General features: G+C 45.3%; 1 protein-coding gene across 3 annotated transcripts in view; it reads left to right on the forward strand.

Moving 5' to 3' along the window:
- trim33 (tripartite motif containing 33) overlaps positions 1–13,497 on the forward strand; it is a gene marked incomplete at its 5' end in the record, with an annotated part of 56,102 nt that overhangs the window by 29,065 nt on the left and 13,540 nt on the right. For 2 of the 3 annotated variants that reach the window (XM_083639160.1, XM_083639158.1), the window contains 7 exons: positions 645–851; positions 2,540–2,596; positions 3,348–3,548; positions 4,033–4,165; positions 6,284–6,347; positions 7,629–7,782; positions 11,342–11,709. In XM_083639160.1, the coding sequence (XP_083495286.1) occupies positions 645–851; positions 2,540–2,596; positions 3,348–3,548; positions 4,033–4,165; positions 6,284–6,347; positions 7,629–7,782; positions 11,342–11,709 (1,184 nt within the window). The remainder of the gene's footprint in view (positions 1–644; positions 852–2,539; positions 2,597–3,347; positions 3,549–4,032; positions 4,166–6,283; positions 6,348–7,628; positions 7,783–11,341; positions 11,710–13,497) is intronic. The other variant, XM_083639159.1, reaches the window with a different exon arrangement.

Below are 13,497 nucleotides of genomic sequence, written 5' to 3' on the forward strand. Positions count from 1 at the left end.
CAGGTATGTCCCAGCAGCTCCCCAGACAGCAAGGAGCAATGGTGCTACAGCGCCTGCAGTGGCGTATTGAGTCCAGAGAAGCTTAATAATGTAGCCTACATGTGGGGCCAAAACAAAACAAAAAAACACTGCATGTTTTACTTCCGGTGAGGTCAAGGAAAAGGTAGGAAAAGGAGTTAGACAATCTATCGAAATATCGCAATATTCAATATATCGCAATATCGCAATACTATCGTATCGTGACTCAAGTATCGTTTTAGTATCGTATCGTGGGCATCTGGTGATTCCCACCCCTAGTAGGTAGGTAGGCCCCATGGTGCAGCAGTAGGTAGGCCCCATGGTGCAGCAGTAGGTAGGCCCCATGGTGCAGCATGCAAGGTCATTGATTAATACCATGCTTTACAAAAAAGAAAAAAGAGTGCGACCAAAATCTGCACTGGTGCGACCAACTGAGAAAGTTACCAGTGGAAAAGTTAGTCTGGAGCCCTGATATGTGTTGAACCTCCACAGATACATACTTACTTTACAGCCTTTCCCATCACTGTTATTAATTTATTTGAGATTTTTTTATATTGAATATTTGTGCTTGTGTGTGTGTGTGTGTGTGTGTGTGTGTGTGTGTGTGTGTGTGTGTGTGTGACTAGCCTCCAAGGCTCATCAGTATGCAGCAGATGCCGAGGGGCCCTGGGGGTATGAATGGTGGGCCAGGTCCTCACATGTACCCCTCCTCCCACCACATGCGTCTGCCGGGCCCGGGCCCGCCTCAGGCCCGCATGCCCGGCCCCACGGCCCAGCCCAGGCACAACGGACAGCAGTACCCCGCCATGATGCAGCCTCAGCTACAGAGACAGGTGGGCTCACACACACTGGCTTCACAATATGGAATTAGCTTCACAGATCTTACTACTTACTTGACTGCTTTTTCGAGTGGTGTGATTTTGCATTTGGTGGTATGGTGTTTCTCTAACACTCGCTGCAGTAAGCGTTTGCTAAAAGTGACCAATTACTTACTAATGTGACTGTTGACACATGCATGACTTGTTTGACACAGACAAAATGTTATGCAGTTAATGTATAGATTCACACGGCGAGATGGACATGACATGGGTGAATTCCCAGAAATTTGTTTTAAGGAGTGGAAAACATTAATACCCCAACAAAACAGCATCATTTGTATGTTTATATTGTTAACAAAGCCCTGTGTGTGTGTATATACTATATATATATGTATATATATATATATATATATATATATATATATATATATATATATATATATAGAGAGAGAGAGAGAGAGAGATTTTGAGATTTCGGCATCGGCCGATGCCTGGATGGTTAAAAAATATCTGCATGTCTGCTCTTAACTGGCACTGGGACTAAAAACAAACAGATGCTGCTCCTGTGCACTATAATAACATTCTATATATTTTTTTATTTTTTATTTATCAAATTAATTACAAATCTCCGTTCTCACAGAAACAAGGAGATGCTGTTGAGTTGTTTTTTTACAAAGTTTATTTTGTGATTACCTGTGGATATTGTTGATAAAAAAAAAATATATTTTTTTTGTGTTAAATAAATTAATTTAAGTTGAGCAATTTTGTCTTATTTGTTATGATTCAATTGATGTAATTTATTTTATTAGATGCAAAAACAACAACATGATCCCGCCATTATATATCGGCCATCGGGTGCCCTGCTCTCTAACTATTGGCATCGGTCATTGAAAAACTCATATCGGTCGACATTGTGCCTACGTGGTAGGAGGAGCCTACGTGGTAGGAGGAGCGGACCTTTCTAGGGATTCAAAGATTGGCTAATTTAGACGTAAATGAGCCATTGCTTAAAGGCAAGGCTGGCAGCATTGCTACCCTTCTTAGCTTTGGGAATAAGCACAAGCGCAAAGCCTGAAAAACACTTGGAGATACTCAACACCTTTTCCCCTTTTTTCTGCTGTTTCTGATGAATCCAGGTGAAAGTCCTGACTGTAAATCAGAGTAACTCCTCATCTCTTCTCACACACCTGAGCACTTCCATACATTCTGAAAAGGTCAAATGCCTTCCATTCAAATGTCCCTCTCTTTCTATTGCCAACGTTTATAAAGGGGTTGAACACCACGCTGCATGGGCCTCGTAGTGAGTTTGGAGAATTGTTGAATAGTTAGAACGTTAGGTTTTCTTCTATATCAGACACAGGTTTTTGTTTTCCTACCTGACATGTTTCGACGGCAGGTAGGTCAGGTAGGAACAAAAACCTGTGTCTGATATAGAAGAAAACCTAACGATCTAAGTAAAGTATATAGACACTATGAACCTTTTTGGATTGTTGAATAGTTGTTTTATCCACAAAGCTTTTCAGAGAATGGTCAAAATGTACTCGGTTTTTCTCCGTTTTACCGCTTAGCTCTGTCTCGCCGTTGTATCATAAATGCAAAACTGCTGCTCAGGTCAAGTACAGTCATGATTGTGTACATACTGCTTGCATGTATGCTAGGTAAGAAACCTGCACTATATCCGGCCACTCTTTCTTTGTGTCCAGATGTCTATAGAATCTGAGATGAGCCACCAAAGGTTTCGTTTCTTACTACAATCAGGGGTTTGGCACCTTTTTCCTACTTTGCCATTTGTGTGCGTGTGTGTGTGTGTGTGTGTGTGTGTGCGCAGCATGTGTTGTGATGCATGCTCATGCTCCCATCATGACGTTTTCACCACACCCAATATTGAGCCAGCTCAGTGAGTGACCTGCCTCAGTCTGCCAATCTGACTTCCTTCTTTCCCTCCTTTCCTCTGTCCTTTCTTCCTCTCTTCCCTCCCTCTCTCTCTCCTCTGTCCTCGCCTCCCTCCCTCTCTCTCTCTCTCTCCCTGCTCTGTCTTTTCTTCCTCTCTTCCCTCCCTCTCTCCTCTGTCCTCGCCTCCCTCTCTCTCTCTCTCCCTGCTCTGTCTTTTCTTCCTCTCTTCCCTCCCTCTCTCCTCTGTCCTCGCCTCCCTCCCTCCCTCTCACTCTCTCCCTGCTCTGTCTTTTCTTCCTCTCTTCTGTCCCTCTCTCTCTCCTCTGTCCTCGCCTCCCTCCCTCTCTCTCTCTCTCCCTGCTCTGTCTTTTCTTCCTCCTCCCTCCCTCCCTCATCTGTCTTTTCTTCCTCTCTTCCCTCTCTCTCTCATCTGTCCTTTCTTCCTCTCTTCCCTCCCTCTCTCTCTCTCCTCTGTCTTCTCGTCCCTCTCTCTCTCTGTCTTTTCTTCCTCTCTTCCCTCCCTCTCTCTCTCCTCTGTCTTCTCGTCCCTCTCTCTCTCTCTGTCCTTTCTTCCTCTCTTCCCTCCCTCTCTCCTCTCTTCCCTCTCTCTCTCTGCAGCATTCTAACCCTGGCCATGCAGGGCCTTTCCCGGTGGCATCGCTCCATAACGCCAACCCCACCAGCCCGACCAGTGCCAGCATGGCCGGGGCGCACGCCCACCGGGGCCCCGCCAGTCCCATCTTAGGTCCCATCGAGCTCATCCCCTCCGTCACCAACCCTGAGAACCTGCCCTGCCTGCCTGAGATACCACCTATTCAGGTACGCACTGTTACAAATAATACACCGGGCAGTCCGGCTCGTGCAACACAAGGGTCGTAGGTTCGAGCCCCCGTCTTACCTCCGGCTTGGTCGGGCACAATTGGTCATGTCTGTATGTGTCCAGGTCACTGCACTAGCGCCTCCTCTGGGCGGCCGGGGCATCTGTTCGGGGACAAGGCAACTGGGGGGAATAGCGTGATCCTCCCACATGCTATGTCCTGCCAGTCAAACTCCTCACTGTCAGGTGAAAAGAAGCGGCTGGCGACACATGTATCGGAGGAAGCATGTGCTCGTCTATAACTGTCCCCCGGTCAGCAGAGGGGGTGGAGCAACAACCGGGACAGCAGGGGGAATTGGCCAAATACAATTAGGGGGGAAATCATGGGGGGGGGGGGGGGACTCTAAAATAAATCATAATTAATATCTAGAGTATGTGTACCAATGACAATGTGCCCCTCGATGCTCTCTTACCTGTGCCTGTCAGCTGGAGGATGCAGGTTCCAGCAGTCTGGGACACCTCCTGGCCCGCTACATCACAGCCAGCACCCACCCTCAGCTGGGCCTCCTGGACATGAACCCCTCCCCTGGACCCAACACCCACTCCCCTGGATCCTCAGGTACACACACCCTCTGATAACCCCTCAGGTACCCACACCCTCTGATAACCCCTCAGATACACACACACCCTCTGATAACCCCTCAGGTACCCACACCCTCTGATAACTCCTGAGGTACCCACACCCTCTGATAACCCCTCAGGTACCCACACCCTCTGATAACTCCTGAGGTACCCACACCCTCTGATAACCCCTCAGGTACCCACACACCCTCTGATAACTCCTGAGGTACACACACCCTCTGATAACTCCTCAGGTACACACACACCCTCTGATAACTCCTCAGATACACACACACCCTCTGATAACTCCTCAGATACACACACACCCTCTGATAACTCCTCAGGTACACACACACCCTCTGATAACTCCTCAGATACACACACACCCTCTGATAACTCCTCAGATACACACACACCCTCTGATAACTCCTCAGATACACACACACCCTCTGATAACTCCTCAGATACACACACACCCTCTGATAACTCCTCAGATACACACACACCCTCTGATAACTCCTCAGATACACACACACCCTCTGATAACTCCTCAGATACACACACACCCTCTGATAACTCCTCAGATACACACACACCCTCTGATAACTCCTCAGATACACACACACCCTCTGATAACTCCTCAGATACACACACACACCCTCTGATAACTCCTCAGATACACACACACCCTCTGATAACTCCTCAGATACACACACACCCTCTGATAACTCCTCAGATACACACACACCCTCTGATAACTCCTCAGATACACACACACACCCTCTGATAACTCCTCAGATACACACACACCCTCTGATAATTCCTCAGGTACACACACACCCTCTGATAACTCCTCAGATACACACACACCCTCTGATAATTCCTCAGATACACACACACCCTCTGATAACTCCTCAGGTACACACACACCCTCTGATAACTGGGGAGGGGGGCTTTGCAGGGTGTGGTGACACAACAAACACTCCTCTTTTCATGTGTTTCTATGCATCATTTCCTACTTTCTAATGTCGTCTAATCGCATCCATGATAGCATCTCCGAGTTGGGGATATGTGCTTTGGGGATATGTGCTTTGGGGATATGTGCTTTGGGGATATGTGCTTTGGGGATATGTGCTTTGGGGATATGTGCTTTGGGGATATGTGCTTTGGGGATATGTGGTTTGGGGATATGTGGTTCCGGGACTGTAGTCAAAAAGAGAAGCCGTTGGCTCTGACTGAAAATAAGTTTGCGTCCAAAGTCTAGAAATCGACCTAATGACTAGGATTGTTACATCTTATATGATCTGATTTGCGGTCTTCTTATTCCCAAATTGGTGACAATATGAAACCTATTTACTGCCAAAAAAAACATGCATGTACATGTTAACGTATTGCATCTATAAATGTTACATGCAACTCTTCGGGCCAGTGTGGTGTCTCTTTAACGTCATCGGTGTACATACCGTATTACATATTACTGTGTGCACACAGTTTACTAATCCGTGGGCACGGTTTACCAATCCATACAGAATATTATGTTTTTACCAGGTGACGCTGGGGGGCGCTGTATAGCTGCTTTATTAAACCAGGGTCCCCCCGCGGGGTCTTAAAAGTATTAAAAAGGTATTACATTTTAAAACTCTCAAAATAAGGCCTTAAAGGTATTGAATTTCGTCTACAAAGGTCTAATTCTTTTTTCTTGGAATAAATAAATACCGTAACATCATAAATAACTGTCAAATGTATCAAAAAAATGTATAGTGCAACTAGGCTTTTGCAACAAGTAAGGTTGTCGCGTTACGTCGGCACATTGCTTTGACAGTCATGCGTCATTGTGGGATGTGGTTATATGCAGGCAGGTAAAGATGGGACTAGTCAGTCATTTCATCCCTCGCGAGTCACAGGTGCGAGTGTGCTGTTTTAGTGAGTTTGTAAATCATATTGATAGGATTAGCGGTTGAAAAGTCATTTTTCAGCCGCGGGCGGCCATAGAATTGTATTGCGAAAATTTGAGTCTTTGCTAGGTCTCACAGGCTACATAGTCTAGTAAACTGAAGCCTGTTGTTTTCATAGCCTTATAATCACAGTTCCCCTCTCATCTGTTTTCTGTCTACAGGCCTGTCCAATGCCCATACACCAGCCCGACCCTCTAGTACCTCCAGCACAGGCAGCAGAGGCAGGTAAGAAGTTATCCAGGTGCTTTTGTAGCAAAAGACCCTGCTGTCTAAATTGATGACAAGCACTTTACATTTTGTCATTGGGGGGGGGCGGGATCTGAGAAGAAGAAAAAAGCTACATACCATAAAACTTCAAATAAACGCAGGTCCCAGATAGACGCCAGGTCTGGAAAATATTTTTGGTAAATAAATGCCCGGGTGTTTATTTTAAGTAAGTTTTATGGTAGTAATCCTTATAGTCAATGGATTAATTCCTTATACATCCATGAATGAATCGGCCTGAGGGACATGAGGAGTGATGAACGAACATTCAAGTATAGCCCTACCATTCTCTGAAAGAGCCCTCTGAGACATGCTTGTGACTTAGGGTTAGGGATGTTCATCAATAATCGACAATTGATCGTTAAGGAATTTATTCGATCATGTGGAATTTTTATCGATTTTTTTTTAAATCAAATCAAATAGGCCTAGATGTACTGAAACTATAAGATTGGATTTCCCTACGTGGTCGCAACCAGGTGAGGGCGCAATGGGACTATGAGACAGAGAAAACTGAACAGAACACCTCTGGGTGGGGCTATGGGCGTGGTCTCACTGGGCTGGCTGCAGTGAGAACAGCAACAGCACATTATCAGCTGAGTCAGCACTCAGCCAGATGAGGAAATGAAGTGAGCGAAGCAAAGTTTTGTGTGGGACCATTTCCAGTTAAAAGACGGCGTCGTTCATTGCAAGAACTGTGATGCCGTTTATAAGTACAACACGGCTACGACGCATTCACCACTTGAACAGCGTACATCCCAGCCTGGTTAACGAGGAAGGCGCCTCGTCCTCGGCCGGCGTGCAGAAAAGATCACCCAGGCCATCTGCAACACCTGATCAATGTGATTGGCCCAGCGTATGAGCTTCCCTCACGGAGCACCGTTACCAGGCGGGTTGAAAAGCTAAACAGTTAAACGTGCAAAGTCTGCAAACGATTGCAGACGATAAAGATTTCATTGAGGAAAACACGTTAGTATTTTCTGCCATAGGCATTTTGTATTTTTTTGTTTTATATTATTATTAATATTATTGATAATTGATCGTTAATTTTCCTAAATTTCGATTATGGAAATTGATTCAAAATGCCCATCCCTACTTAGGGTTATACAAATGAACTCGACTTGACTATAAATTTGACCATTTTACATTTAAAGGAGGTTAGAGTGAACACTTTTATTTGAATTTAAGGGTAACATATAGTTGGCAACTTGATGTGTGTGTGTGTTTGTGTGCGTGTATGTAAAGCTGCAGTTCTGCGGGCAGGGCGGGGGCAGGAGGTGGCGCTCCAGCAGAGCAGGTGCGGGTGAAGCAGGAGCCCGGGGCCGAGGAAGACTACAGCTGCTTCGCCCCCTCCCTCAAGACGGAGAGAGGGACCGACGCGGGGAGGAGTGCCTGCATGGTACACACACACACACTGTACACACACACACACACACACACTGTACACACACACTGTACACGAAAGACATTCTGCAAAATGTAGGAAATCATTAACTGAAGTAGAAGTAGACGAAGCAGGTTGAGTCAAACTGGGTACACCATAAAGCAAATTACAACATTAACTTGAATGTACTCAGGGATTAAAGTTCTCCATCGCCACGACGGATTTCCGTCTGTTGGAGCCTGAGTTGAAATGTGAAAAATACAATGAATACGTCTCTCCCTCAGTCTCTCCCCCCCTCTCTTCTCTCTCCCTCCATCTCCTCCTCTCTCTCCCTCAGTCTCTCTCGTGACTGTGTGTGAATTTATGACATCACTGATGATGTCATCAGTGGGATTTATGACATCACTGATACATCATCAGTGATGTCATCACTGAACTATAGAGCAGTAGAGAAGGAGCTAGCACTCAAAAATGTCCTTTTGAGGGTTTTTATTCCTTAACGTATTAACGTACGCGTTTCAGCACGAAGCCTTCGTCAGCGTTGATCTGGGGATCTGTTGTGGCGGTGCGTCGTCATGTAATATTAAAACTGTGTGTAGCCGCCTGTGTCCACCTAGCATCTTTTTCCGACTGTTAAACACTGGGAGTGCGCTGCTGAGTGCTGATCCCAGCGCACAATATACAAGGAAGCAGTCTGAAACTAACGTTAGTTCAGTGCGGTAGTATAACATGAGTGCTTCCTGAGGCTGTTCCATTCTGGCTCTCTCGTATAGGCTACCAAACGTGACTCTGGAATGAAATGCAGTCGTCAATTTAGCGGAGGTAAATTGACAGTCGGGCGAATCAATCAATGAATCAATCGCTCGCACTTGTTGCCGACACTCTTATGATACAGTATATATGAGGAGATAATAGTTATGTGTGTTTTGGTGCGCAGCTGGCTAACACGAGTGCTTTGTGAGACTGTTTCACATGGCTCTCCCGTATAGGCTACCAAACATGACTCAGTCTGGAATGGAATGCAGTCATCAATTTAGCGGAGGTAAAAAGCGTCTTTTAACCTCTGCTAAATTGACAGCCTACATCGGGCGAATCAATCAATGAATCAATCGCTCGCGCTTGTTGCCGAGCTCGTATGATGAGGAGATGAATCACAATGCTTACCACCAATAAAGCCGAAGGAGCCGAGAACGAGTGCAGGAGAGCTAACGCAGGTGCCTGTGGAGTGGAAGAGAAGGGTCCGTAGCATTGTGCGCTGTCTGCAGTGCACTGAGACTGTCGCAGTTATTACTTTTAGCTGCGTTGTTTTTTTTACAACAATTTAAACTCAAGATTGACTTGACATGTATTGATAAGATTGATTTGACATGTATTGATTAATCAATCATCAATCAATATATTAAAATAATTAGCTTCAAATTTTACTCTGGCCTCTTATTTAAGTGTGTATTCTTCAACGTAATACCTTATCTACTTGAAATGTACTGAAAAAAATTGATATGGATATAGCCTATGTGACACAAAAATGCGTTTTTTTTTTGGCCGATAAGAATGCTTGGCGGGTAGATTTTTCCCATCTACCCGCCACTGGCCGGTGGGTCAAAAAGTTAATTTCGGGCCCTGCACTGATGTCATTTATGACATCACTGATGATGTAATCAGTGGGACAGACAGAGAAACAGACAGACAGAGCCGTAGCTCCCATTTATATAATGATGTTGATGAATCATGATGATGATGTCACAAGTATTTATAAGTGCTATACATTCTTGGTAATGAGCCAAAGTAGGTCGAAAACGAGTTTAGCAGGTATTTTGAGTAATTTTACTTGCTCCATAGTACATCGTGAATAAGTTTCATAAAATAAAAGGGAAAGTATTTATTTTTATGGTTTTGGTGGAATGTCACTGTAGAAAATGCAATGTTGTGGAATGTTTAAAACCATTTTGCTCCCGGATTACTTTTAGACACACAACAGATTGAAATACTAAACTTTTGATATCGGAGAGCTATCACAGATAATGTATATACCGTAAATTCCGGACTATAAGCCGCGGCTTTTTTCCCGTTTTTTGGCCCCTGCGGCTTATATAACGGTGCGTCTTATCTATGGATTTTTTCAGAAAAAAAAAAAAAAATACAAATAAAATCTCTCTTTTTTAGCACTCTTTCTAACTATAAATCCACTTCTGTTTTAATTTCCTCTCTTGCCCTCTTTTCACCACACCGCGGACACTGTGTGCACTGTAAAAATAAACAACGGTGGTGTTGTGTTATGTTGTTTTGTTGAAATGTTACGGTAATACGGTAAATGGGAGCTTCCTCAAACAGCCATCTCTTTCCCGACAATCCCCTCTGTGCGTGACCACTTACATATGGTAATTACGGTAAGCAAACGGCCACTCGGCCATCAACTCCCTCCCCCGACTACCAGGAGAAAATCACAAACTTCGGCGAATTCACACAAAGGAAGATCAAGGAATATTCCATCGAACCGGAGCAGATCATAAATATGGATGAAGTGCCTTTGACGTTCGACCTGCCACTCACTCGGACTGTTAACAAGAAGCGCCCTGGAGGATTCTTTCACCAAAAAAAAGCTTTGCTCGTTCTCGACAGCATGAGAACGAGCAGTAGAAGCAACACTCTCACTTACCATGGGGAAGGTACGCAGAAATTCACACGAGCAGCTTTCAAGTTGAAAGCAGTCAATCTCGCATTAAAAGAGGGAAACAGAGCAGCCGCGCGTAACCTGGGCATCGATGAGTCAATGGTGAGGCGTTGGACGGTGCAGCAGGAGGAACTGTCTCAGCACGGAATATTATAGGAGTGTGAAAACATCCACAATCACCAACGGGTTCCAAAACGCTGGACTGCTGCGGGATGAAGAGGATGAAGCCGCCACAGCTGGCGCTGAGGGCCGTCAGAGGCTTCAGAGGCTGTTCGATGCCGACAGTGATGAAGAGGAGTTCGTTGGTTTTGAGTGACAATGAAGGAGAGAGGAGAGTGGTTGACGAAGCCACCCTGAACCTGTTCGTTTCCGACACTGAAGATGAGGACTTTGGTGGTTTCAGTACGCAGGAAGAAGAGGAAGACGAGGATTAGTGACTTGACTTCTCTGGTTACAGGTTTGCTGCACATATAGCCTATTGTTGTGTGATTTTGTCTGGGGATTAGTGACCTGACTTTTGTTTTGTTTTGTTGAAATGTTAATAAATGGGAGCTTCCCCAAACAGCCATCGCTTTCCCGACATTCCTCTCTGTGCACGAACCCTTTCATATGGTAATTAAACATCAAAACACCCGCGGCTTATAGACCGGTGCGGCTTATAGAAGAAAAAAATAGTCAATTTTGGTCCCGCGGCTTATAGACCGGTGCGTCTTATAGTCCGGAATTTACGGTACATGTAAAAAAAAAAAAAAAAAAAAAGGCTATATATAGGGAAGACTTTCTAATTCATCCAAAAATCCAAAAATGAAAAGTTCAAATTTGTACCATGTGAAGGGTTTTTGCAGGCCTCCACACACATTGTCCTGCAAATGGCCTAATCCTTGATGGTGTGTTCTCCCTCAGATGAGCAGTCCAGAGAACAGCCCTCTTCCTGTCATGGCAGCTGTGTCTACAGGCCCGGATGAGCTCAAGGCTCTAGGGGAGCGCGTGAAATCAGAGCCCCAGTCCAACACCTCCTGTTCGGGCCCCTCCTCCACCGCTACCACCACCACCACCACTACCTCTCCATCCACCCAGAGCGTCACAGCCGCTCCTCTCACCAACGGCACCTCGGAGCAGGGCTCAGGGACCACCGCAGGCGAGAAGCAGGACGACCCCAACGAGGACTGGTGTGCCGTTTGCAACAATGGGGGCGACCTGCTGTGCTGCGACCACTGTCCCAAAGTGTTCCACATGAAATGCCATGTCCCCACCATCAGGATCTTTCCCGAGTAGGTGGTCTGCTTACGCTATTACTATCTATTACTCTGTTACTCTTACTGATCTATAGTCTTAAAGGGATAGTTTGTATTCTTTCATGTGGGGTTGTGTGAGGTACTTGCAGACAGTCAGTGTACTTACTACCTGCAGTAGAATGTTGTGTGAGGTACTTGCAGACAGTCAGTGTACTTACTACCTGCACTAGAATATTGTGTGAGGTACTTGCAGACAGTTAGTGTACTTACTACCTGCAGTAGAATGTTGTGTGAGGTACTTGCAGACAGGCAGTGTACTACTTACTACCTGCAGTAGAATGTGTGAGGTACTTGCAGACAGGCAGTGTACTACTTACTACCTGCAGTAGAATGTTGTGTGAGGTACTTGCAGACAGGCAGTGTACTACTTACTACCTGCAGTAGAATGTTGTGTGAGGTACTTGCAGACAGTCAGTGTACTACTTACTACCTGCAGTAGAATGTTGTGTGAGGTACTTGCAGACAGTCAGTGTACTTACTACCTGCAGTAGAATGTTGTGTGAGGTACTTGCAGACAGTCAGTGTACTACTTACTACCTGCAGTAGAATGTGTGAGGTACTTGTATACAGTCAGTGTACTTACTACCTGCAGTAGAATGTTGTGTGAGGTACTTGCAGACAGTCAGTGTACTTACTACCTGCAGTAGAATGTTGTGTGAGGTACTTGTATACAGTCAGTGTACTTACTACCTGCAGCAGAATGTTGTGTGAGGTACTTGCAGACAGTCAGTGTACTTACTACCTGCAGTAGAATGTTGTGTGAGGTACTTGTATACAGTCAGTGTACTTACTACCTGCAGCAGAATGTTGTGTGAGGTACTTGTATACAGTCAGTGTACTTACTACCTGCAGTAGAATGTTGTGTGAGGTACTTGCAGACAGTCAGTGTACTTACTACCTGCAGTAGAATGTTGTGTGAGGTACTTGTATACAGTCAGTGTACTTACTACCTGCAGCAGAATGTTGTGTGAGGTACTTGCAGACAGTCAGTGTACTTACTACCTGCAGTAGAATGTTGTGTGAGGTACTTGCAGACAGGCAGTGTACTTACTACCTGCAGTAGAATGTTGTGTGAGGTACTTGCAGACAGTCAGTGTACTTACTACCTGCAGTAGAATGTTGTGTGAGGTACTTGCAGACAGGCAGTGTACTTACTACCTGCAGTAGAATGCAGTACTTACTACCTGCAGTAGAATGTTGTGTGAGGTACTTGTATACAGTCAGTGTACTTACTACCTGCAGTAGAATGTTGTGTGAGGTACTTGTATACAGTCAGTGTACTTACTACCTGCAGTAGAGGTACTTGCAGACCGTCAGTGTACTTACTACCTGCAGTAGAGGTACTTGCAGACCGTCAGTGTACTTACTACCTGCAGTAGAGGTACTTGCAGACAGGCAGTGTACTTACTACCTGCAGTAGAATGTTGTGTGAGGTACTTGTATACAGTCAGTGTACTTACTACCTGCAGTAGAATGCAGTCCCTGTTTGGAGAAATGGAGACTGGCCGTGTCAGGCAAGAAGAGCTGTCTGCTGAATGTGAATGGGGTCACGAACAAAAATGTAAAGAAACAGAAAGAAATACATAAAATGCTTCCATACTGCTCACCTGGCGTAATCCAAGTCTCCACAAGCCCTGAGATGCCAAGTTGACTTAACTTGTCATTTACACTGTGTTTTTAGCTTAAATCTGCACTGTAGCCAGTGAGAAGTAGAAGTAGTAGTGAGGTTCGACCTGAACATGGCTATATTCCAGCTAAAAACAG

The sequence above is a fragment of the Poromitra crassiceps genome (genome assembly GCF_964638095.1).
Source record: "Poromitra crassiceps genome assembly, chromosome: 6".
Lineage (NCBI taxonomy): Eukaryota > Metazoa > Chordata > Actinopteri > Beryciformes > Melamphaidae > Poromitra > Poromitra crassiceps.